The 27,015-nt window shown below is 42.3% G+C and overlaps 1 protein-coding gene across 3 annotated transcripts in view; it reads right to left on the reverse strand.

Moving 5' to 3' along the window:
• Nucleotides 1–921: 921 nt before the first annotated feature.
• LOC139530593 (unconventional myosin-VI-like) overlaps nt 922–27,015 on the reverse strand; it is a 79,327-nt gene continuing 53,233 nt past the window's right edge. Inside the window, exons 18-34 of one of the 3 annotated variants that reach the window (XM_071327132.1) lie at nt 26,386–26,550; nt 25,078–25,116; nt 24,867–24,960; nt 24,571–24,701; nt 24,390–24,467; nt 23,970–24,099; nt 23,300–23,390; nt 22,408–22,558; nt 20,081–20,289; nt 19,589–19,667; nt 15,461–15,621; nt 15,093–15,137; nt 14,130–14,165; nt 12,048–12,148; nt 4,530–4,661; nt 2,639–2,857; nt 922–2,402 (exon numbers count right to left, since the gene is read on the reverse strand). In XM_071327132.1, the coding sequence (XP_071183233.1) occupies nt 2,203–2,402; nt 2,639–2,857; nt 4,530–4,661; nt 12,048–12,148; nt 14,130–14,165; nt 15,093–15,137; nt 15,461–15,621; nt 19,589–19,667; nt 20,081–20,289; nt 22,408–22,558; nt 23,300–23,390; nt 23,970–24,099; nt 24,390–24,467; nt 24,571–24,701; nt 24,867–24,960; nt 25,078–25,116; nt 26,386–26,550 (2,061 nt within the window). In that variant the 3' untranslated portion in view covers nt 922–2,202. The remainder of the gene's footprint in view (nt 2,403–2,638; nt 2,858–4,529; nt 4,662–12,047; nt 12,149–14,129; nt 14,166–15,092; nt 15,138–15,460; nt 15,622–19,588; nt 19,668–20,080; nt 20,290–22,407; nt 22,559–23,299; nt 23,391–23,969; nt 24,100–24,389; nt 24,468–24,570; nt 24,702–24,866; nt 24,961–25,077; nt 25,117–26,385; nt 26,551–27,015) is intronic. The other 2 variants (XM_071327133.1, XM_071327135.1) reach the window with 2 other exon arrangements.

A 27,015-nucleotide genomic window follows, 5' to 3' on the forward strand; every position in this document is an offset into this window, starting at 1 on the left:
TTGCTTTGAACTTGAGCTGTATATTCATGTCATGGCAGTGGACTCCTCTATTACTGGAATTACATGGTGAAATGTACCTAGGATAGGATGCATAATTTCAGACAGCTGTGTGGATATTATATGCTGGACTAGAGGGTTGTGTTAAACTGTACATATTAACGGCTAGGTTATATATTGAAGGCTAGGAATGTTTTTCAGACACTGTATATCCTTCACAAAGGTTGTTTTCTTTCCTCACAATGAGGAATTTATTTACACATTGATACACATGGTGGTATCATGACCATAGATGAGATTGTTGTTTCAATGTTATTCTAACTTGTGTTCAGTATCCCAAAAAAGAAAATGAATGTGAACTTTGACTCCAGTCTTGTTTTGAAGCAATACTCTTGTATGTGATTATAGCCTAGTGTTGAGTAGGTGAAAAATGTAGCAATACATCTGTGTGAAGAAAAAGTCAGTCCTATACTATTGGTCAATACATTTCCACCAATTACTTGTGTTTTGAGTACAGGATCAAAACACACTTGGAGGATGTGTAAAGATTTTTTTTACTCTTACATTTGATAGTAAAAAATAAAGTATTTTCCTACAAAGTTTTTTGGGGGATCAATTGGTTATTTCATTGAATTGCTAACAATCACAATGCATTTCAATTGTTTTTCGATCATCGGATTCTGTTATTTTCTCATGATTATTAGAAGATCCAAAGTCAAGTTTTTATTTTTACTGCTCTTCATGGCTTCATTTGGATCAGTAATACAACATGAGGACCACAATTTTTTCATCATTCATTCTTAAATCAGTCATCTTGTTAGATACTGTAATCAATTAGCTAGTCTAAGCCGTTTAGGGAGGTACTAATAGAAGACCTGACTTAATGGGAAAGTCTTGCTATTAACTAGAGTCTACACAATGAAAAAAGGTTGAACGCATTTATTTCCTATATTGCAGTGCAATACTCAGCATACAATTGAAGTTGAATCTGAAATCGCAAAACAATTTTAATATACAGAAAAGAATACAAACAATTAGATCACTCATTATCAAATTGTTAATAAATTATAGTTGGGGGTCCACAATGAGATGAATTACTCATATCAGAACATCAAGGATAGGCAAAAGAAGTCAAGCAATCTAGATTGAAAGACCAATACAAATCACACCTAGAAACCTTAAACAATGTTATTAAAATAGTTGGACAATTCGGTTTTTAGTGTTTTATATTAGTGGTGAACAGAAAGCGCTTGGGAGTTCCCTCTATGAAAAGACGTTTACAAATTCTACAATTTCTTTTAAAAAGGAGTTATTAGATGAAAATACAATCTGTCACTATGGAATACAAATACAGTGACTCCGATTTCTTTCACTATGCCATTATCGGAAAGTGTATATTTTCACTACACCCCAAAGAGGTTTGTGCTCTAATTAACCTCCTGTATGGTTAACGATGACATTCAAAATACAGTCTTCGACAAAGTCATAAACAAGATGTTATTTTTGATAAATATATCATGTCATCTGCCTTCCTATGAATCATCTATCATTGCAAAAGTCCTGCAATGTCCGTTGTTAAAAGATGTGAGCTAGTGCGCTTTCATTGTCATGAAAATACAAAATGTAAAATAAGCTTTCTTAAAAAAAAATAACAGCAACAAATTCAACATCAAGGATACAACCTGCCCCAGCATTATGGAAATACCAGCCCTATGGACAGAGGAACATTGCAGCTGCATTATCCTGAAAATGTGTCGACAAAATCAATTATTCCTAGAGATCTCCAGTCATAAAGCCAAATATTTGCAACAATTTATTCAATCAAATACAATAGTTCTAACAGTGCTTAGATTTCATTTAACAGCTAAACATGAATATACAATTAAGACTGTCTTGAGGAAAGGCCAATCTGAAACTTCTCATTAATACCAATAAAATAGTTAAGGCCTCGTAGTAAAATTTTTATTCAAGCGGAGGTCATTGCTTGAGGACGAGATGTAAATTGGTATGTATATTCACAGCAAACTAACAAAGAAACAAAACCAACATAAATGACCGAAATCAACAAATCTAAGTAAAATGTTTAAATGCCCTCAGTGAGATAACAGTTAGCCTCAAAGACTGCTATAACAGGGAGTGCTTCTGCTTTCTTCCCTTTATTTACTGTATTCCTTTTGAGCCCATGGACATGGGTGCTCCTCTGGTTCACTGGAGGAGGTTCTGCAGCATGGCTGTGGCGTACGTGGGCCTGGCCTGTCTGCTTTCGATGGCATTTCGCAGGTACATGTTCCCGTTGCAGCGTTCCCAGATCTCCTCAAATTGCCGAGGGAGGATCTCAGCACCCCTCTTCGTGGTCAGGCCCGTCTCCTCCAAGCTTAGCTCACACATCTCCATGTCATCTTTTCCTAAGGATGTGTGGGGGGGGGGGAGAGTGAGAGAGAGGAGGGACACTGACAGTCAAACACAGGATTTAATACACACACAGGAAAGGATAACATATGATTGAATAGAGATAATTTTTTAGGATAGGATAACCACATTCACAACATGCACTATGACATAGAGCACATAGTTTCATATTACAAACACATCAATGTACATTAAAAGAACATATGAAGCTGATCTAGCCCGAGGGACCCACCTGCCACCAGTAGGATGGGCTGCTTGTCTGGGTGTAGCTCCATCTGCCTGGCGATCCAGGGCCCGTCAAAGTGGGCGTACCACCAGCCCTTCTTCTTGTTCTGGGGGTCCTTATACTGGTCACTGGGATGGATGAAGGGGATGCGGAAGTAGCGCTGCTGGCGGTTCATGGCTATCTCCTGCTGCTGGGCGGCCACGGCTGGAGCCGGGTTCTGTTGGGCTGTGTGTGGCGGGTTTGATGTTCTTGTTACTGCCACAATACTGCTTTACTATGACATTGTGTGATTACTGGGGCAAATAAATGTAGAATAATTTTTTTTGTAAGCGGAGCAATACTGTATTTACACAGCAGTGTTTGAAGCAATATATTTGCAAAGTGTTCGAACATGACTGAGTTGAATGATTAAATCATAGGGTGGTGGAAGGAAGCAAAAACATGAAACTGTGAAAATATGGGACATCAAAGATGGCATAAAATACACAAACAATGCTATGGGTGAAAAGCCAGGTAAGCTGCTTTCTCTCCTCTTACATGGCAGACTTGCCGAGACCTGCTTCCATTAGCGAGAGAAGAGAGAACTGCAGCCAAACAAAAGGCATATAAAATGGGTTCAACATGCCTTTTAGAAGCTTTCACATCAACAAATGAGTAGCTGAAAGCTGGGTAGCTTTCATGTAAGTAAATAATACTTTCTTTAAACATGATTTCCAACCGCCCCTGTTGTCTGAGTTGAATACACCATGCTTGACTGGATAGAGCAAGCGGTCATGGTAGCGCACAGCTAAACCCGATGATGCGTTGTGGCAGCTGAGTCTAATTGGAACAAATACTTTTGACGCAGATGGGACCTAGGTTTTGGGGCCAGGCTTTTAAGAACACTAATTGAATGTCAGGAATAACAGGAAGGCAATTTATAAAGTGGACATTAATCCTCCTCCATCATTATCAGGAGAAGAGACGGTGAAGCTGTGAAGACAAACCCCACTGTTTTTACCTCATGTAACCCACCGGGGTCTCACTGAAGCATTGCTGCTTCTTCTTGGGTTTTTGACCTCCATGTTAATCTGACATGAATGCAATTGTGAGACTTTTTCCCTTTGGGAAAGTACATTGACAAGTGGGCAAATGAGTACCTTGCTAGCAAATTAGGTACTCTGTGTGGACGTACAAGTAACTGCCAAAATAATGTAAAGACTTGAGTAAATAAGGAATGCAAAGTATATTGAAAGAAGGTGCTTCCACACAGGTGTGGTTCCTGAGTAAATTAAGCAATTAACATCCCATCATGCTTAGGGTCATGTATAAAAATGCTGGGCAGGCCATTATTTTGGCTATCATGGATATACCCACATAGGATGACAATGCCTCCATCCGTAGAGCACGAATGGTCGCTGAATCGTTTGATGGGCATGAAAACGATGTAAACCATATGCCATGGCCGTCTGTCACCAGATCACAAACCAGTTGAACACTTATGGGAGTTTCTGGAGTGGTGCCGGAGACAACGTTTTCCACCACCATCAACAAAACACCACATTAAGGAATTTCTCGTGGAAGAATGGTGTCGCATCAGTCCAATATAGTTCCAGACACTTCAATGTCAAGGTGCATTGAAGCTTTTCTGGCTCGTGGTGCCCAACGCCCTATTAAGACACTTTATGTTGGTGTTTCCTTTATTTTGTCAGTTACCTGTAACACAACTTTCAAGGTCAAATATGGTCACAGAAAGAAAACAGATGAAAAAAGGATGTTACTGTTGAAAACATGTCTGCAATGGACACAGGAAATGGTAATAGCGGGGTTAAGACAAAACGTATTAATGTCTGAACACAATCCTGGGTTGAGGAGGGTAGCCTACAGTAGCACAATAGCCCAGGATGGGGTATCTCACCGTAGTCTGTGATAGATTTGGGGGCCCTCTGCTCCGTGGCTGTGTCACGTTTCTTGTTCTTGGCCTTCCAGGCATGGTAGACCTTTAGACGGCGATGGAACTCCTCCCTGCATGCCGCCAGCAGCTCAATATCTACACAGGGATGACATCAACAGAACTTAACCACAGTGAATGAGCATAAATATTTTTTCCCAAATATGTAGCCAAATCTATATGTCAATAGTTTTATGATTAATGAATGCCATAATGTAGTATTGTTAGTTACTTCTCCCTATTAGCTGATAGCTGTCGCGCTAGCTGTTTGGGCCATACATTTTCACAAATCATGGGAATTTCACGTGCCATCTAGACATTGACTACCTTCGAGGCACGTGTTGCTAGGCAACCCCCCAGACTTGCCTGGGCAGCCCCAGCTAAAGCCAGTGTGAGAGACTTGATAGCAAACATTAGTGCTATGGAACGAAATAAATACTGCACCCACAAAACTTATTTGCTAGATTCATGATAGTTTTGTTAGACAAAGCAAGGAAAGTGAACTTCAAAACATCATGTAGTTTTATTGGGATTTGCAGCTGTTGCTGGTAAGTAATGAATCTGCTAGCTTCTGAAATACTGTAACTTACTCATCCTTTAAGGTTATGAGAGTAGGTCTTTATTATCTTTTATGCCTCCATCAGTGGAGGCTATTCAGAGGAGGAAGGGGAGGACCATCCTCAAGTGAAATTTCATTTTTTTTAAATTTTATTTATTGTGAAACATAAAACTAAATATATTAATATGTCACCAAATAATTGATTAAAATACACTGTTTTGCAATAAAGGTCTACAATAACTTCAACAGCACTGTGGTGTAGCTAGCTTCAGTCCTTCCTCTGGCTACATTGACTTCAATACAAAACCTAGGAGGCTTGTAGGCAGAGCGTCGACCTCTGCCTGAGATCAGTTTCATGAAGAATGATGAAAAGGTGAGGGCGTTCAATACCAACTGGTATCAAACGTATAGCTGGTTAACGAGGAGCCTTTCATCAAGCCGCCTGTATCGCTGGCCTTGCCTGCTTTTTGGAAAGTCGGAGCCTTGGTCGAAAGGTGGGTACAGTGACCTGAAGAACATCGATCATTCAGCTAAATGGCAAAACAAAAGCGGGAAGCATATAAATGACCACATCAGATTCATGCTTCTGGGAAAAAGCTGCATCGATTAAGACAAAGGTCTGGGTATTCAAATCGCGCAATACAACGAGAAAGTAAGAAGATGCAGGGATGTTTCTCAAGCGGCTTGTCAACACCACTGTTGGGCATGCAAGCATTTGCTTTTAGAGGACACGATGAGAGGGAAAGTTCCGCCAACAAGGGAAACTACAAGGAGCTTGCAGAGGTAATTGCACGTTACGATGCTTTACTTGCTGAACTGTAGACTACTAATAAGAGCAGCTGCATACAGCCTATGCTGAAATGTGAATGTGATCTAATGTAGTTCATTTTCAAAATTGGGCTGGCTAGGCTGCCGATACATTTTTTATCCAAAATTATTAACTGGAATTAATCAATCAACATAAGTTTTAAAAAACTATTAAAATGTTTTATAAGGCCTACAGTTGCATAGGCCTGCATGATGCAAACATGCATAAAGCAAGCTCTGAGTTATATTGTCTATCAGTTGTTGTCTATGTGTCTGGATAGAGGAAATCCACCTCCTAATCTAAATATAATTTATATAAACAAATACTGTATAAGGTAGATGCAGTTTTTACAGGGTTTTAATCCTCCCCATGTGACCTGATTAGTAAAAACTGGTCCCACATAGCCCATATAAAACCTTTTTACAACTGATTAATTTACATTTACATTTAAGTCATTTAGCAGACGCTCTTATCCAGAGCGACTTACAAATTGGTGCATTCACCTTATGATATCCAGTGGAACAACCACTTTACAATAGTGCATCTAACTCTTTTAAGGGGGGGGGGTTAGAAGGATTACTTTATCCTATCCTAGGTATTCCTTAAAGAGGTGGGGTTTCAGGTGTCTCCGGAAGGTGGTGATTGACTCCGCTGACCTGGCGTCGTGAGGGAGTTTGTTCCACCATTGGGGTGCCAGAGCAGCGAACAGTTTTGACTGGGCTGAGCGGGAACTGTACTTCCTCAGAGGTAGGGAGGCGAGCAGGCCAGAGGTGGATGAACGCAGTGCCCTTGTTTGGGTGTAGGGCCTGATCAGAGCCTGAAGGTACGGAGGTGCCGTTCCCCTCACAGCTCCGTAGGCAAGCACCATGGTCTTGTAGCGGATGCGAGCTTCAACTGGAAGCCAGTGGAGAGAGCGGAGGAGCGGGGTGACGTGAGAGAACTTGGGAAAGTTGAACACCAGACGGGCTGCGGCGTTCTGGATGAGTTGTAGGGGTTTAATGGCACAGGCAGGGCACAGGCACATTAATCCCTGTCATACCTTACAGGGTCCAGAGTTTTCCTAGTTTTCCAGGCCCCATGGGGTTAAAATTGCTCCCCCACTCTGGGACCTATGGTGCAACCAGTCTGCTTGCAGTTGTCAGTTATTGTCAGTTATTGTCAGTTATTGTCAGTTATCGTCAGTTATCGTCAGTTATCGTCAGTTATCGTCAGGTATGTGGATGAGGGCTTTATTCAGGAACGTTTCTTGGGCTACTTTGATGTGTCAAGTGGGCTAGATGTGCAATCTGTGTTTGACTTTATGAATTTTGAGATGTCTGAGTTTAACTTCATTGAGAAACTCGTTGTCCAAACCTAGGATGGCGCAGCTATTATGGAATGTATCTGCTATTTATATTTACAGCTAAGTCCCCTCCTGTTCCCTGATTAAGAGGTGATGACTACTCCACTCCACTACCATTGTCAACTTTCTCCTGACATGAACTGAAGCCACGTCTCATGTGCCTGCTCATCCACTGGCACATTGAATGTGTACAAATATAAAATGTATCTTACTACTGTATGTAGAGTCAATCACATACACAAACACATTATTACATCAATGATTTTTCTCCTTGCCTGGACCAACTCATTCTTAGCTCTTTTGTCTAAGTCTAGTGTGTTGTGTTATTGTTTTTTGTCTTCCCGGTCAAATCCTGTCCTGCACTGGTCAAGCCTCTGAACACCAACTCATGCCTCATACCCTCATTCAATCACTGCCGTTATCCCTTTCCGACACTGTAAGTAGCCCTCTCATTCCCATTCCTCATAATATTGTACTATAAACAACTTTATTAAATGCTTTACATGCTGACCACACCGCTCGCGTAGCAAAATAAATGTACACATACATGTTATTCAATCATTGCACCCACACTGCTCGCGAGCGCCAATGAGCGTCTGCGTTGCCAAGCGCTAAAATAGAAGTCAGGTCTATTTGTGACGCTGAACGCGGTGCAAGTCCTGCTCTCCCATCTCCTAATTGGTTTATAGAAGCATATACCCACATGCCATCTCCTCATTGGTTATACCCACGTGGGTGATTGAAAGATGAACTGAGGTCGGTCATGGTAATACACCTTATTATGAAAGTTAGATGCCAATCGCCATATAATGTCCAAAGAAGAAAAAGCCTGGAAGGAGGAGAAATGACTAGAAACGATGTGGTTGACCGTTTTATGCGTGGATTAATTGTCAGAGTAGAGGAACTTGTGCATTTCAGGTAAAATAACAACAACGTTCATATCCCAGGACAAATTAGCTAGCAACAGCAAGCATTAAACATTTATGGCAATTTAGCTAGCTAGCTTGCAGTTGCTAGCTAAATTGCCATAAATGTTTAATGCTTTTCGACCTGTCCCCAAATTAATATAATTGGTTCAGAGTTTGTTTTGATATTTCAACCTGCGTGTCGTGTTCGCGCTTAGTCTGGGGGGACAAAATCAATTTGTGCACGATGGCACACGCGCGTCCGGTTTGGGCATGGTGTTCGGTTAAAAGAATTAGTCTGACGATTTTTTAAACAACACTTTGTCGTCTCTGTGTGTTACGCGCCTATACTGTGGGTCTCCCATCCTACTAAATGTTTTCAAGTCACCAGCCTCCACTGGCCTCCATTAATGTAATTTCTGTTAAAAAAACGTTTGGTACAGATAATATTAGGGCGATTCCACGCGAGAGGGAGCCTAAAATATAATTGGTATCTCAAATTATTCTGGAAATTCTTACATTTGTATCACAAACCATTTTTGAGAAAATCATGAAATTGGCCATTTTAGACCTATACATGCCTCCTGTAAGACTGATCAGTGAACCGTACATGATACAGAGAACAGCTTATTGTCATTATAATCCTTATAGTGTGCTTTAATATATGGAGTATGTTTAGATTCTGAAATAAACAACCCTTTTTGAATATATTAAATTTAAGCAGTTGTGTAAAGTACTTAAGTAAAAATACCTTGAAGTAGTACCTAAGTAGTTTTTGGGGTTATCTGTACTTTACTACATTGCTAAAGAAAATATACTCACATACATTTTCCCTGACACCCAAAAGTAATTTCATGTCGAATGCTCAGGCAGAACAGCAATATGGTCCAATTCACGCACCTATCAATTATGTCAGTGTAGGAGTGTGCCCCGGTCTGCCCATGAATAAAAAATAATAATTGTGGTATCTGGTTTGCTTAATATAATATATTTGATGTATAGTATTTACTTTTACTCAAGTATGACATTGAGTACTTAAAAAAATTATATTTTAGACTTTTACTGGGTGACTTTCACTTCAGTCATTTTCTAGGGTAAGGGAAAGGGGGATACCTAGTTAGTTGTACAACTGAATGCATTCAACTGAAATGTGTCTTCCGCATTTAACCCAACCCTTCTGAATCAGAGGTGCGGAGGGTGGCCTTAATCAACATCCACGTCTTCAGCGCCCGGGGAACAGTGGGTTAACTGCCTTGCTTTACTGTCAAGTATGACAATTCAGTACTTTTTCTAACACTGGTTTAAGACATTTTTTGGAACAATGTACAGTACTCTACAAGTACATAACATTTCCAGAGTGAGCTCTCTGATAATTATGAAGTTAAGATACATTTTATGAACACCACCAACACAGTGAACGGTAAATGGATTCAAACGGAACTCCCTCTACCGGTGACTTGCTGAATGTGCAATCCTAAAGGAGGGCTGTGATTGGTTAATTGACCTATAATGTCAATTTCTATGTATAAAATGGGTAATATCATTAAAAGTACCAGAGAGCCCACTCTGGAAATGTTATGTGTTTGAAGAGTATATTGTTCCATAAAAATAAGCAACATTAAAAAAAATTGTAGTTTTGAGATATTCACATTAATATTTGTATTGATGAAGAAATTAATGTGAATTATTTTATTTCAGAATCTAGACACTCCATATATTAAAGCAAACTATAAGGATTATAATGTACAGTTCACAACTCATAGGGTCTTAAAGGCCTAAAATGGCCACTTGATTTCCCCCCCAAAAATGTGTGATACAACTGTAAAAATCATGTCAAACATCCTTCCTCCCAATTAAGTTTTTATGTGAGAATTGACAAAACAATCTGAGATACCCGAAATAGTTTCTGCTTCCGCTGTAGTAGAATTGCCCACTCTTCAAGATAATATTCAAGTTCTAATCTTCACCTGTCAGGAAACAATGAACACATAAAAATTGGGGGTTGTGAAAACAGGTCACAGTTCAGTTTCTTCACAGCAAAATGTAAGGAGAGAAAGTGGCAACAGGATGGGTGTAAATAATTCAAAAGGGCCATGGAGAATGTAACAAAGTTGTCGCAACCCTCCCAATTTACATTTCCGCCACAATTAATGCATTAGGGTGATTCCATTTGATTTGAACTAAACACTATACACACAAAATTATGTGAACACCCCTTTAAATTAGTGGATTTTACTATTTCAGCCACACCCTTTGCTGACAGGTGTATACATTCGAGCACACAGCCATGCAATCTCCATAGACATTGCACCGTCAATGGATGACACCTTTCCAACAACACAGTTCGTCAAATTTCTGCCCTGCTAGAGCTGCCCCGGTCAACTGTTAGTGCTGTTATTGTGAAGTGGAAACATCTAGGAGCAACAACAGCTCAGCCGCGAAGTGGTAGGCCACATAAGTTTGGTGGGGGTGGTCTGGGGCTGTTTTTCATGGTTCGGGCTAGGCCCCTTAGTTCCAGTTAAGAGAATTCTTAACACTACATTCTAGACGATTCTGTGCTTCCAGCAGTTTGGGGATGCCCCTTTCCTGTTTCAGCATGACAATGCCCCCGTGCACAAAGCGAGGTCCATACAGAAATGTTTTGTTTAAATAGGTGTGGAAGAACTTGACTGGCCTGCACAGAGCCCTGACCTCAACCGCATCGAACCCCTTTGGGATGAATTGGAACGCAGACCGCGAGCCAGGCCTAATCGCTCAACATCAGTGCCCAACCTCACTAATGCTTGTGGCTGAATGGAAGCAAATCCCTGCAGCAATGTTCCGACATCAAGTGGAAAGCCATCCCAGAAGAGTGGAGGTTGTTATAGCAGCAAAGGGGGGACCAACTCCATACTAATGCCCATGAATTTGGACTGAGATGTTTGACGAGCAGGTGTCCACATACTTTTGGTCATGTAGTGTATTTGCCAATAGCAGAAGTGGTCAGAAAGTAACTTTTTGGAACTGAATGACAAAACATTTAGGAGATAGAGGTGCTCAAAGTTGACCCATTTTGCATACCCCACCCTACCATGAGACAACCATGTCTTCATCACTGGAAAAAATACACGGTTGAATTTGATATCATTTAAAAGCCTAAAAACAGGGCTGTCAAACTATTTTATAATTTATTTGAATAAACATTGTCAAGTTCTTTTAAATACACATTGTCACTTTTTTCCCTTTAATGTCAATTTCTCACATATATTGTAGCTTAGACCCTATTTCCCATCATCTGAGGTGTTTGTGCTGTGCTTGCCATTGGTTGATACACAGCATGCTCTTAGGGGAAGTGTTGGTACGAAGCGCTCCCCAACTGACAGCTGGCCTATTCATCTCGCCTATTCACGCATGTCGAATCAGACTGAGGCGGTAAGACTTTCCTCCACGTTTTTATATTGAAACGGCTACAGAGGGAAAAACACAAATTCACCTTAAATGGTAATAATTTCCCACTCTGCCACAATGCTGTACCCTCATCAACGTAGCAGCTGCATGTACACTCCTGTCGGCTCTTAATCTTACACCCTCACCCAAATAGAATTCCTCTATCAATTTCAGCCCGGTTGCAATTTCCTCAAAATGACCTCCCACTTTAGCTATCTGTGAAAATTACAGGGGAAATCACGCCTAGGCAGGAAAGTCTAGAGCGGGGCGAAAACCCATTTGCTATACCTTTGAAGAGATTGCGTTACTGGCCAGATTTTCAATTATTAACATTGGGGCTGAATTAATGATTGCGTGAGTGATGGAGGTGCACAGAGCTGGATCATGAATCTCCCCGAGAGCTCGCCACCTTGCCCAGGTTTCCATGGTTGGGGAAAAGTCTTACCGCACGAGGTGTTGATGACATCCCGCAGCTCGGCGTACTTCCACTTGCTCAGGTCGTACTTCCTCACGCCGGCGGCTTTGAGTGCCTGCACCTGTGGACCCCTGCATTCCCCGCAAGGAAGGGAGAGAAGAAAATGATCAATTTTCAAAAGTCAGAGCAGTGGGACGTCTCGGAATCCCCGCTCGGATCGGCGCCACCATAGTGATGCGGTGGTCATTTTCAAAACCTAAAATACTGGTAACAATCAGAAAAGAATCAAGTGCTAAGTGGGGCAAAAAGGGGAAAATCTGTGTCTGACTTCGTCACTGCTCTCCGACATCCCACAGGCAATTACACTCCCACTGCACATGTGTGGCCATTTAGTGTGACCATTTTACCCTATAACCTAGTCCCCACCCCACCTAACCTTAGTCAATGTGTTCCTGGGCTTCGGTAAGCACAGTCTGCAGCTCTTTACCCGCCTCCCGCAGCATGCTTCTGAGATCTCGAATTAACAACCCAACAGGCAGGATTTGGCCCCTATTTACGGGTGGCCCTCCAGGTCTGTATGGGAGTCTGTGTGGCAGGGTCAAGGCTTTGGGCCGCTGTAGAGGAATCCTTGGGTCTTCTAGTGCTAATCCAATCTTCGGACGTTAAGCCTCCCTGTAAGAGGAGGGCCAGCCTGGGCAGATACCGGAGTGACAGAAGAATGTCAGGGAGAGACTATGTTGTGTGTGGTGGTAACAGCTCACCTGACCTTTGGGGCTGAGCGCTGGATAGTCGCCATGTCACCCCCTCAAAGTGCTCCCGGGGGTAACAGGGATTGAGTTTAGACACGGTGACTTGAAAGTGCGTTGGCCAACTAGCTCTAACAAAGAGCGCTTATTATAGATAGCATGCAATTCCCCTTACTATGGAATCCCACCACCGTTATTGTTGCCGATCTGAGCAGCTTTTTTACCGTCATGGTAAAAAACAATTGCAGTACATATTGTGCTCCTTTGTCGCAAGTACATTGATGTCCAAGGGGAAAAAACTGTGTTTGTTGTTTGCAGTAACTTCTGCAGTAGTAACTTTCTTAAACCAGTTTTAAGGAAGTTAGTTGTGTTCAAAGTGAAATAGTTGTGTTCAAAGTGCAATAGTTGTGGTCAATGCCACTGCTGGCACACAATCAGATTTCATCCCAAAATACACACACGCATACAGACATGTCTAATTTCAAGATTCAATAAACTGATCAACAAGATAACATCCTTGGTAAAATCTCTTAATTTCCCTTTGCGCACTAGGATTGTAAACAATTTTAATAATGAATTTGAATTTTTCGGGAATGATTAATTCTGATTAATCAATTTCAGGTGATCATTGATCCGAGAAAAAACTATTTCTCTCCATTACCCACCAAGCCAGAAGTTGTGACATTTCCAGCGCCATTTCCTCCCTATAAACACATTAATACCAGCACACATAAATTACTATAACAGAATAATACATCAATGTCTCTGATTCATACATAGCCATATATCATTAGTATTTCCCATTGGTCACAGAGATCAGGGTGGCTTCCACTATGAACTGTGTGTGCAGCCATCTGATGCGTTGATGTCAGCGTGCGTTGTGACAGTCACACACTGTTGTGACACTTGTGGCGTGTTGACAGCTGTGAAAATTGGAAGCTGCTTAAATGTATCCCTCAGTGACAAGTCATGAAGAAGTAATCGCGTCTGATGAGTGAACAGGTAGAGCAAGTGTCAGCAACCAAATACAGTACTACTCTATTCCAACTGTAACTAACCATGGCTAAACTCATCCATTTGTTTGACGGTAGTAGCTACTGATATCCTTACTGGAGTGGTTAAGTGTGAGTCCTAAGTAGTTAGCTAATTAGGCCTACCACGAACGTTGGTTAGGAGTTAATTCTACAGTATATCCCCACTGAGTAGTAGATCGGTTTAAAGAGGGGGAGGGGTTTTTGTGTGTTTAACCAAATAGTTGTGCAAAGCTATCAGATCTAATACAATAGGAATGAAATATCAATGTTTGCCATATCAATATGCTTTATAAGAACAAATACAATGTATAAAAAAGTCCCAGAGAACATACATTGTGATTGCTTTGAGGTTTTGAAGTCCATCAGCACTGCAAACAGAGGATATGATGATTAGGATATATGAGCATATGATTGTTGCAACTCAGAAGAATCAGCAGAATCCGATCAAAAGCAGATCGGCATGTTTAGATTTGTCACGCAACGGTTGTCTGTTTGCCTTGGACTAGTAACAGACGTGCTTATCTCTTGGCACTGTTTCTTTCTTTTTTGTTGTTGTTGAATTTTACCCCCTTTTCTCCCCAATTTCGTGGTATCCAATTGTTAGTAGTTACTATCTTGTCTCATTGCTACAACTCCCGTATGGTCTCGGGAGAGACGAAGGTCGAAAGCCATGCGTCCTCCGAAACACAACCCAACCAAGCCGCACTGCTTAACACAGCGCGCATCCAACCCGGAAGCCAGCCGCACCAATGTGTCGGAGGAAACACCGTGCACCTGGCGACCTGGTTAGCATGCACTGCGCCCGGCCCGCCACAGGAGTCGCTAGTGCGCAATGAGACAAGGATATCCCTACCGGCCAAACCCTCCCTAACCCGGACGACGCTAGGCCAATTGTACGTCGCCCCACGGACCTCCCGGTCGCGGCCGGCTGCAACAGTGCCTGGGCGCGAACCCAGAGTCTCTGGTGGCACAGCTAGCACTGCGATGCAGTGCCCTAGACCACTGCGCTACCCGGGAGACCCTCCTGTGGCATTGTTGATTCATGCCCCGGGCCGGGACCACAACGGCGGATTGATTCGTGACTGGAATGTGGTGTTATTTGGTTCGATCCAACGTGAAGAGTTAGAGAATTTGCGTATTGTTTATGATGGCTTTGCATGGGATGGTATAATCCTGGATATAAATTGATGAAAGATTAGATTTGAGGTTGAGATTAAAGCATGCGGGGGAGTGTGATTAATGGGCTGTGTTAGGTTACTGGAAGCAGGAGGCTAAACTAATGGCTAATGTCTTACATGGATCTCACTGTGTCTGGATAGAGACCCGAGAAAGACCCATTTCTGAGAGAGGGGAGAACAAAATGAGAAAAAAAATAGGTTATGCATGCAGTGGACAGGTAGTGGTCTCCTTTCGGACCTAGATGAAACACAACACCTATTTTTATTTAGCTTGTTGAATCCTTACCAAATCCTACCGCAGAAGCTCCCTTGAGCTCTTATTACAAAATTTTCTGGGTTAAACAACAACCTCATCCACGTACTCAACCTTGGGTACGTCCTGCAAAAACCTAATCTAGGGCTCGTGTTCTGAGACACTACAATATATGAATAACAATATACAGCACAGTGTGTGTGTTTGTGTGTTTGTTTGTATCCGTGTGTACCTGCGCAGGCTGAGGTCCATCAGGGCCTCGTCGGTGATGAGTTCGGCTTCACTCTGGGCGATCCTCATGGCCAGCTCTCTATCCCTCTTCTCCTGCTCCAACACGGCTGACCGCTGGGCGTCCTCCTCTCGCTCCAACGCTATCTGGATGTCCATCTCCGCCTGAATGCACACATTGTCGGCACCATCATCATTATTCTTAACACCGCCATTGCATCATGAGTACAGGTCGACCGATTATGTTTTTTTCCATGCTGATACCGATACCGATTATTGGAGGACCAAAAAAAGCCGATACCGATTAATCGGCCGATTTAAAAAAAATCTATTTGTAATAATGACAATTACAACAATACTGAATGAACACTTTTCTTTTACCTTAATATAATACATCAATAAAATCAATTTAGCCTCAAATAAATAATGAAACATGTTCAATTTGGTTTAAATAATGCAAAAACAAAAAGTGTTGGAGAAGAAAATAAAAGTGCAATATGTGCCATGTACAAAAGCTAACGTTTAAGTTCCTTGCTCAGAACATATGAAAGCTGGTGGTTCCTTTTAACATGAGTCTTCAATATTCCCAGGTAAGAAGTTTTAGGTTGTAGTTATTATAGGAATTATAGGACTATTTCTCTCTATACCATTTGTATTTCATATACCTTTGACTATTGGATGTTCTTATAGGCACTTTAGTATTGCCAGTGTAACAGTATAGCTTTCCGTCCCTCTCCTCGCCCCTACCTGGGCTCGAACCAGGAACACATCGACAACAGCCACCCTCGAAGCATCGTTACCCATCGCTCCACAAAAGCCGCGACCCTTGCAGAGCAAGGGGAACAACTACTCCAAGTCTCAGAGCGAGTGACGTCACCGATTTCACATCGGTTACACCAGCCTAATCTCGGGAGTTGATAGGCTTGAAGTCATAAAAAGCATTGCGAAGAGCTGCTGGCAAACGCACAAAAGTGCTGTTTGAATGAATGATTACGAGCCTGCTGCTGCCTACCATTGCTCAGTCAGACTGCTCTATCAAATATCAAATCATAGACTTAATTATAACATCATAACACACAGAAATACGAGCCTTTGGTCATTGATATGGTCGAATCTGGAAACAAAATGTTTATTCTTTCAGTGAAATACGTAACCGTTCCGTATTTCATCTAACGGGTGGCATCCCTAAGTCTAAATATTGCTGTTACATTGTACAACCTTCAATTTTATGTCATAATTATGTACAATTCTGGCAAATTAATTACGGTCTTTGTTAGGAACAAATGAACTTCACACAGTTCGCAACAAGCCAGGCGGCCCAAACGGCTGCATATACCCTGACTGCTTGCACGGAACGCAAGAGAAGTGACACAATTTCCGCAAGAGAAGTGACACAAGAAATTCATGTTAGCAGGCAATATTAACTAAATCTGCAGGTTTAAAAATATATACTTGTGTATTGATTTTAAAGGAAGGCATTGATGTTTATGGTTAGGTTTGGTGCAACGACAGTGCTAAATCATCACCCGTTTGGCGAAGTAGGCTGTGATTCGATGAGAAATTAACAGGCACCGCATCGATTATATGCAACGCAGGACACTCTAGATAAACTAGTAATATCAACCATGTGTAGTTAACTAGTGATTATGTTAAGATTGTTTTTTATAAGATAAGTTTAATGCTAGCTAGCAACTTACCTTGGCTTCTTGCTGCCCTCGCGTAACAGGTAGTCACAGCCTGCCATGCAGGCTCCTCGTGGAGTGCAATGTAAGGCAGGTGGTTAGAGCGTTGGACTAGTAACCGAAAGGTTGCAAAAACGAATCCCCAAGCTGACAAGGTAAAAATCTGTAGTTCTGCCCCTGAACAAGGCAGTTAACCCACCGTTCCTAGGCCTTCATTGAAAATAAGAATGTGTTCTTAACTGACCTGCCTAGTTAAATAAAGGTGTATACATTTAAAAAAATATATATAATAATTAGCGATTTCCGATTGTTATGAAAACATGAAAATGGTCCCAAATTAAAATCGGCCATTCCGATTAATCGGTCGACCTCTAATCATGAGTGGTTCATTTATATGCGCTTCATATAAGGAAGCTGTTATCGATGTGAAACATCAGTACAGCAGAGAAAGAATAGATGATCTTTATCACTAGACAGTTACTTTCAGACAGTCAATAGCAGAAACTTGGTAAGATTCAAACATTTTACACGCCATAGATTGACATTTTCATGATGATTGACATTACACGCCACTTTTAATCTGTAAACACAACTCGGATGTTCTTATTCTCACACTTTTTTTGGGGGAAAGCCAGCCACCTCTGGAGTCAGAGATTAGAGCAGGACCATGGGCTGTGTCAGACTGTCTTAGTCCTGGGGAGCAATGGAACCTCGACTGGCCCTGAATGCCAGGAGAACTTAGGCAATTACAGGGCCTGCTGTGTGGCCTGATTAGACATACAACCTGGTTCAAGCCGCTGGTATGGAGTCTGTCCCCGTGACTGCGCATCTAGACGATGCAGACATGCACCCAGCAGACAACTGCAACAACAACACGGCAGCCTAATCAGAGAGAAAGGTCAGAGGGAACCCTGAAAGTCAGAGGGAACCCTGAAGGTCAGAGGGAACTTTAGGTCTTGTGAGGAAGTTGGAGGGCGATAAACAAGGTAGCAAAGAAAGTTGGAGAGGAGGAAACTGAGGGCAAGGTGAAAGTAGCAAAGCTCTGAGGGGAAAAAAAGCACAGGCAGCCCCCCCCAAAAAAAGCGCATTTCCACTATTCTATGGCTTTGAAGTAGGATGAGCCAAGGCTAAAGACGCATCGGAAACTCAACTTTGTGCATGTGAATCGTGCTACTAAAAGCAACGGGTGGAAGATCTATGAATATCAATGCTGTGCTGGGGTGAGCTTGGGAGGGCAGACATGGGTGCCTCTGCTTGCGGTCCATGAAATGAACTAGCATCAGTACTTCTAGTACTCCTACAGTAGCAGGAGTGCTTTGACAGGCCTGGGCTTCCAGCCCGGGTAGATTAGAGACAGTGAACGGTTGTGAACCGCCAGGATAGACCATCGTAGGGGAGAATAGGAGGGCATGGAAAAGAGGAGGACTGGTGTGTTGAGAGGAAGAGAATGGGATGGAGGGGGAAGAGGGAAGTAGGGATTACAGAGAGAAGAGGAGAGGAGAACAGGGAAAGAAGACTGTCTAGAGAGGAATTAGGGGATTAGAGATTAAAGACTACCAAAATAAGAGGGCAGGATAAAGGAGAGCAGTAGTGAAGAAAAAGAAGAGATGGATGAAAATAAGTGATGGATGAGGAAAGAAGAGGTTTGATGGAGATGGAGGGTTGAGGACTGAAATAGATTGTGGGAATGAGGGGGATAGAGAAAAAAAAGAGAGCGGGAAAGGGAGCCTGAGGCTGGGAATAGAGGGCAGAGGAGGAGAGAAAGCGATAACAGCATATTGTAATAAGGGACAGAAGAAAAGGGGGATGAGGGTGGGAAGAGAGGGCAGAGGAAGAGAAAATTTGGAAAATGCATATGGGATTACAGGGCAGAAGGGGGATGGGAAGAAATGGTAGAGGGAAAAAAAGGAGGTAACTGCAAACAGTAATTGAGGGCATGATCATCAAGGGAAGTGGAGGACAGGCCCAGTGGGAGGGAGGAGGGTGGTTCTGGGAAGGCAAGGGGAAGGAGAAACTCAGCAGGAGTGATCCATCACAAGAAAGGGATTGCCCACTGGGAAATCTGACCAATGCCACGACCTCGGTCTTAGTACAACAAACACGACAGGTAAGAAATCAGTCCATTACTGCTCCAAGTCATTGGAGACTAACAGGAATTTAAGGTCAATGTCTGAGGAAGTGGACCAATGTTAGGGTCTCTCTAGTGGGAAAGGAAGGGTCAGTAACTCCCGAGTGGCGCAGGCACAGTCTGGTTCGAAACCAGTGCACCGGCCGTGATTGGGAGTCCCATAGGGCGGAGCACAATTGGCCATCCGGGTTTGGTCGGTGTAGGCCATCGTTGTAAATAAGAATTTGTTCTTAACTGACTTGCCTAGTTAAATAAAGGTTACATAATAATAATAAAAAAATAAAAAAAATCTCTCCTTTTGCACTTCAGTGGGGTCACAAACCTGCATTATCCTCTCCTCTTCCTCCCTCCTCTTCCTTTCCTCTTCTTCCTGCTTCCTCTTATGCTCCATCTCCGATTTCCTAATGAGGGGACAGGGATGACAAGAGGACAGAGGTGGTTAATGCCTTTAAATGGCAAAACGCCATGTAACTTCAAAATCACAGATGTACTCAATGACACGATCAAACCATGAATAATGTATAAGCTCAATCTCTGAACATCAACTCCGGACATATCCTGTTGGGGGTTTCTTTAAAATGTATATTCATGTCAATGACTTCAACTAAAACAGTGCAAGCGTGGACAACTCCAATCATGGAGGGCTGCAGGCTTTTGTTCCAGCCCAGCACTAACACACTAGAACCCAAAGCCTGCACAGTGAAGCCATCCACTACTTAAATTGCCTACCCCAGTACTATCAGCCCATTCATGTTCTCGTTTGTACCCCTGATACCACCATCATTCACCCTTCCCTTCCCTCCCCTCCACTTACATCCTTCTATCGTCTTCCTCCTTCTGGCGTCGCTGGTCCTCCTCCTCCCTTCGCCTCCTCTCCTGCGCCATCTCCTCCTCGATGCGCCGCAGCCTCTCCATCTCCTCCTCCTCCTGCTTCTTCTTCTGCATAGAGGAGAGCAGTTGCTCCAAGCGCTTCACCAGACCCTGGTACTCCTGGTCAATCTCCTTCCGGGTCATTACTGTTGCCTATAGGAGGGGGCATAGGTCAAAGGAGTTGTGTCATAGGTCAACGTCTTTGGCATAAACACATAGCCTATACAAAATTGTGTAATAAGCCTAAATTATTTGGACTTGTGTTGTCAAAGTGTGTCATGGTCATTATTATAAATGCATACAGCATATACAGTAGGTTTAATAGGACATGTTTTTCACAATGACGTAAACAAATGATACAATAAAAAGCCTGTGGGCTAAACGTTAAAAGCAACATTACATTCCCAATATCCCAGAATCTCGTTTAATTCAACTTTCCTAATTTCCTCTGCACATACAAATGTTTAATTAAAACTGTCCATGGGTTTGAGGGTTTTCCCTGCTGGAACGGGGTCTGACGCCATTGACTAAATGACAACCATTGTTTATGACTCATGTTTAATTCAGCTAGCGATGCTAACGCTACAGGCTTCATATAGGGCTGAGAACATCATCAGGCACTAGTGAACACAGAGCGGATGCTAACAAAGGAGTGCAGGGTTGGGCAGACGCACAGAGGTGACTGAACTAGGGACTAAGGGAGGGAAGTAGGGAAGCAGAGAAAGGGAGAATGAGACAGTTGCTCATATGGAAAAGGTTCTGCTCGGATTCCAGTCATCTAGTCTAAGGGATGGCTACCAGCCCTCTAGCTAGCTACCTCTGCCAATAACACACATCCGGGTTACAAAGACAAAAAGTTTACAGACAACACTAAACAACACTAAACAATTAGGGAATCAATTTCAGAGTCTGGATAGCATGTGTATGCCATACATCTAGAGGCCCCAAATAACACTGGTGTTTCTAGCAGAGGGAGACAGGCGAGTTCCCTAACCATATTTATCCATATTAGAGGATTACACATCAAATCAACCAATGTTCCCTCTAAGTTGTGTGCACACGCAAAGCTCCACCAGGACTGCCGCGCAGAAGAAATTCCAACCCGCGAAAAGAGACGCACGAGATTGAAATTCACTCAACTTTACTACAGTTGGCCCCGTTAGTGTAAACTATCAACATTTCCCTCTACTTTGGGAATTGTGATCGAATCAAGATAGTATTAGCCCCTTTTAATGCAACATACAGAAACAAATCTAACTATGCAAGACAGTCTGTGATTTTGTTTTAGGCAAAGCGCATTGTCGGTAGATTCTATTGAATTGACGGGCACAAGCGGTCACGAGTAGATGCGCTTGTTTTGAGATCAAAGTGCATAGCCGCGTGTGCACATTTGTTCAAATTCATTGCTAGTTAGTGAGTTACTAGCCCAGTTACAACTCATTTCTGGTGATTGCTTCCTAGAAGAGCACACAACGTGTAAAACGAGTCAAGTAAAGATCTTTTTTATGCCTTAAAGGGTCAGTGTTCTATTTTGAGACAGGTTTGAATAAGCCAAGAAGCCAATAGGCAGTGGGTAGCATACAATTTCCGTCTGATTCTCTGTAATAATAATAATTGAATGGGAATAATATTACATTTTATTTTGTGATGTGGTTTCTTGCATCAAACACACAAAACATTTCAGTCACGTCCTTGTTTAAGTGGCTCAACAGGATACTGCCAAGCCCTGAATTTTTTCAACAGTCTCATGGAATGTAGGCCTACATTGAACACCACACATTGGCTGCTACTGTAGGCTGTATCATAGAACAGCTGTTTCAATAGCTACTTCAATAGCTATGTTAAAATATTAATGGGATGCATTTTCTCCATTGTTTTTGATGGTAGGCCACTCTGGTAGGACTACATTATGATCAAAAAGCCACAGTAGCTTATTTGGCCACTGTTAAAACTGTAATTTTAAAGCCTCAGAATTTTCCCAACTTTGCGCTCAGCAGATATAAAATTTGCTCAGTGCTGAAATTGTTTTGAGGGAACATCAAAAACAACCCCAGGAAATGGCTTCCTGTTGAGATGAGAGAGATGAGATATGCGGGATTAGATCAGAAAAGTAAGAGAGGTGAGTCACCCTGTCCTTTTCGGTTTAGGGTGAAGTTGCCCCTGGATGCTGATCTTGGGTCAGTTTTGCAATTCCCAGATTAGGATAGTGGGAGGGGAAGCTGATCCTAGATCTGTGCCTAGGAGCACTTTCACCCACGGAGCTGTCCTCACCTTAATCTTGGCCATAAGGGTGTCGATGGAGGCCCCCAGCTCCTGGACCTGCTTGGCGATCTCCTGCTTGCCCTCCTTCAGTGCACCCACCACCTCGTTGACGCGCTCCATCCGCGTTTTCAGGTTACGCACCTTCACCATGCCATCGATGCTGTGGCCGCAACACACACACACACACACACGTATGAACATACACATATAGGAGCAAATGCAAGTATACGTGCACCCACATAAGTGTGAGCACTAAAGCGTGCACGTGCCAACACACACACATCGTATTGGTTGAGATGAATAAAAGCCTATTTTAGTTTTTATGCTTGAAAATGGTTTGTGTGAAACTGACATTTTGTGCTAGCTACATAATAACTTATTCACAGATCATGTACAGTGCCTTCAGAAAGTATTCAGACCCCTTGATTTATTCCACATTTTGTTGTGTTACAGCCTGAATTCAAAATGTATTAATCAGATTTGTTTTACTCACCAATCTACACATACCACATAATGAGAAAGTGAAAACATGCTTTTACATTTTTTTGCAAATGTATTTCAAATGAAGTACAGAAATCTCAGCTGCCTTTGGCTTTATCTGTCAAACAACCCATCACACACATTCTAGGGTCCTGAGCAGTCAATTCAAAACACTCATCCCATTCACAAAAGCAATATATATTTTCCAAAGGCAATACGACAACGACATACTGTATCTTCAAAAGCAATACAGTAAGACTAACATTTCTTAATGCAATATGGTGAGTGTGCCAGGAGTCACGGCTAAGCTCTCCAGATAGATTTGAACTTCTAACTGCACAATGTGTAGAAGCTATCAAAAGGCACAGTGTTAAGCACTTTCAAACAAAGGGAATGTGTGTGTGTGTGTGTGTACACCCACCGTGGCTTATGTTTCCTCTTACAGAGCCACATGCGGACGGTCTTCTGAATCTTAATAAGGGCAGAGGCACGATACTTCATCTTCTCCTTCACTGTGTGTGTGTGTGTGGGGGGGGGGGGTAGAGATAGAGAGCCAGAGAGAGAAAGTGAGTGAGTATGACAGAAAGCGAAAGAGTGAGAGAAAGTGAGAAAAGAGAGAGAGTAAGAAGGAGATCCAATCATCAGCATAGTATTGGGCCTATTCACACAAACAGAGATGAAGCTACACACACTCCCTATGATCTGTTGACTGAACTTGTAGGGATATTAAGTTGGAGTTTTTTGAAGGAAAATAAATGGAAGTGCAGCCAGCCGTACCAGTGCATATAGCCTCAGCTATGAGACATCCTGAAGGGGAAGTTTAGCAACTCTGATTCAGCAGAAATCGTTAACATTTTTTGTTACGGTGGTTGTATTAAAAGCTATATTCCTTTGTTTTCTTTAACGCCATCTTTAAGCCTGTCTAGTGACTAATAATAAAGCATGATGGTGCAACGCAACAGACTCTTAATGATGATTCAATGCGTCAATGTTTTAATTGTATCTGTCCTTAACAACTAAATACATTATTATTTTTAACTAGGAGAGCTACTGTATGTCGTCCAGCTCAGTGCGAGTATGAGTCAGCGTACGTTTGATGACGGAAAGGGCACACCACTGGACCTTCTTCCAGCGGCTGATGACCAGCCACTGGTTGACCTTCTTCACCAGCTCTGCCAGGTGGTCCGGGTCCGACTTCATGATTTGGTCAAACTCTGCAAACTGACCCAGAAACAGGACATCAACAGAATCACTCAAGGTAATTTGGGCCTATGTAAATCAGCAGCTTTTCTCTAGCTCGTCCTAGGGACTCTAATGGGTGCACATTTTGGTTTTTGCCCCAGCACTACACACAGCTGATTTGAATAATCAAAGCTTGATGAGTTGATTATTTGAATCAGCCGTGTAGTGCTGGGGCAAAACCAAAAATGTGTACCTATTAGGATCCCCCGGATCGAGTTTAGGAAACACTGCTGCAGAGTATTAAAAACAGAGCAGAAAGCAGTGCTTACCTTCCCAGGACGGAAGAATACTCTGGTCAACCCAAACTTGTAGTCATTCTCATTCAGCCCTAGTGCTTTGAACAAAGCCTGCAGAGGAGCAAGAACCAAAACCATCAGTCTCTTAAAATGTATAAACATCTGAGCAAGGTTACATATGAAATGTAATACTGTGTTTGGGGGAGCCATCCACCTTGCAGAAGAGCCTGGGGTCCAGTCGTATGAGCTTGTCAGGCATGTATTGCTTGTACATGTTGTAGAGCTCATGGAAGGGAGCTCGGGAGGGGAAGCCGCCCTGCATTAGGTCCAGCACTGACACCATGCCTGGGGAGGAAAGGGAAGAGAATGTCTTAGAGGTGTGTGTTCGTGTGTCTTTACTAATCTTTATAACTGATTATGAACTAATGTTTACTTCGTTTTTTTTTTTTTACAATGCGATTGTGTTAATGATACCTCTCAAAACGATTTTCTTCCTCTCCAAGCCCATACCTGAACACTGCAGCTGAGACAGAATCTGGGCTCCTTCAAATTGGTGGCTCACCATCTTTAAGTTGGGTTTTACACAGCGAATGAAGCTGGAGCCCTTTGAAAGACAGGTAAAATCATATCCATTACATATCCATCGATCACATCCAATCTGAGGCCATTTCCTGACTACCAGTGTGTGAGAGAGGACATCAGGTACGGCACAGATACTCACAGTGCTGCGAAGCTTCTCCAGCAGTAGGTTCAACTGGGTCTGTGAAGGCAGGCAGAGAAAAAGCTTCCTTAATACTTAGTCTAAGTCCCACCGCACTGCACAAAAAGGGGGTAAGGAGCACTTACAAACAAATTGGGATTATATTTAACATTTCACATTTACAACTGAAGAAAAGCAATACTTATAATGTTGACAAGAAAGTAAAACATGTGAATAGGTGAGGGATAACAGCACACGGAAAGACAAAGGAAAACCATGCATGACTCATGACGATTCTGCAAAAGCCACTTGCACTGTTCTCAATGTGATTTGCTTTTATCAGTCCTAAATTAATTTGGATGATTTCTCAAGATATATTACAAATGGACTGCAACTGTGCCAAGTAGATACTTTTTGGGATGTTTTCCAGAATAAGTGAACGATAACTGATGAATGAATGAGTGTCCTGAATACACGCATCTTTCACTGCTCATAGTAGGGATGAATCTTTTAAACATAAATAAAACTTGACTATGTTCCCTTCCTCACAGCATTGCAATATATTGCCTCACAATGCCTAACTTCTATCATTATTTTATGTTTTATTAAAGCACATTTGTGTCATTAAGCTGAAAAGATCCGGTCTTGCTCTTTTCTCTGCAACGCTACCCTCAGGCCATTGTGTCCATATTATCTTGTGAATTAGTGCTAAAAGCGTCAACTCAAGCATCACGGCACACAAAGACCATAGACAAAGACAGGTGGAGGGGAAATATGACAGGAAGTCAGTGATGGGTGCTCTGTGTGCATCTGCTGATACAGTATGGTGTTGTTGAAACAATCTACAGTGAGACAAGTTACCTTCTGTCCCTGGCTGACTATACTTCTTTGTGAGCGACTTTAGCCTGGCTGCTACTTTCTATCTCAGACTTTTTCCACACTTTTTCTTTCGCCCCCCTCTCTAGCTGACAAGGATTTCTTGGGAAAAGAGGTAGGAGACTGGAGGTCTACAGAGGAAGGGAGGGATGGAAGAAAAGCAGGAGGGAGGGGAGAGGCATTAGAAGTTCAAAGGTAAAAGTTGGAAAATAGTGCACAGCGTTTTCTCTAACGTGACGGATAACATCTGAAACTACAATCTGAAATAAGCAATAGGAAAAGCATTAGACTACAAACTAAACACACTACTCACTTCAATAGCGAAAGCAGAACGTGAAACAATGTCAAAAGCTGTAAGAATTTTAGATTTACACAAACTAATAAGAACTTGTGTTGTGTTTTTCCTTCAAGTGTCATCTCAGAGCCAGGTGCTGCTACAGTCTCCTTCCTCACCTTGAATTTATTGCCCACACTGATGAAACTGAGTTTGCCAGCCTTCTGCTTGGAGTCCTTGCTGTTGTTCTCAAAAAGCTCTCGCACAAACTTGTCCTTGGACTCACACACAAGGCTCTCCAAAGACATGTGGAGGGCATCGTTATTCTTCTCTACAAACTGGATCTGCAAACGCACGCACACAGAAAAAACATGACAAATACATAAACAGACTTTGCCGTGGGTGCTAAGTAGTGATAGGGGAAAACATCAATATAGTTACATATTGCAATAATATTTTGGATGATGTTATAAAGACACAGTACTTTTTTTTGGTAGTGTTAGTTAGTGCTAGTAGGCTGTACATGAGCCAAAACTCTGGTATTTTTCATCCTATAGCTTGTTCCCCACACAACTACTGACCACAACAACTGACCACAACCAAACAACTTCTTATCACACAACTTTTGACCACAACCACACAATTTATGACCTCAACCACACAACTTCTGACAGTAACCACACAACTTCTGACAGTAACCACACAACTGCTTACCACAACTTTTGACCACAACCATACAACTACTGACCGCAACCACACAACTACTGACCACAACCACATAACTTCTGATAGTAACCACACAACTGATT

Source organism: Salvelinus alpinus, chromosome 9 (genome assembly GCF_045679555.1).
Source record: "Salvelinus alpinus chromosome 9, SLU_Salpinus.1, whole genome shotgun sequence".
Classification (NCBI taxonomy): domain Eukaryota; kingdom Metazoa; phylum Chordata; class Actinopteri; order Salmoniformes; family Salmonidae; genus Salvelinus; species Salvelinus alpinus.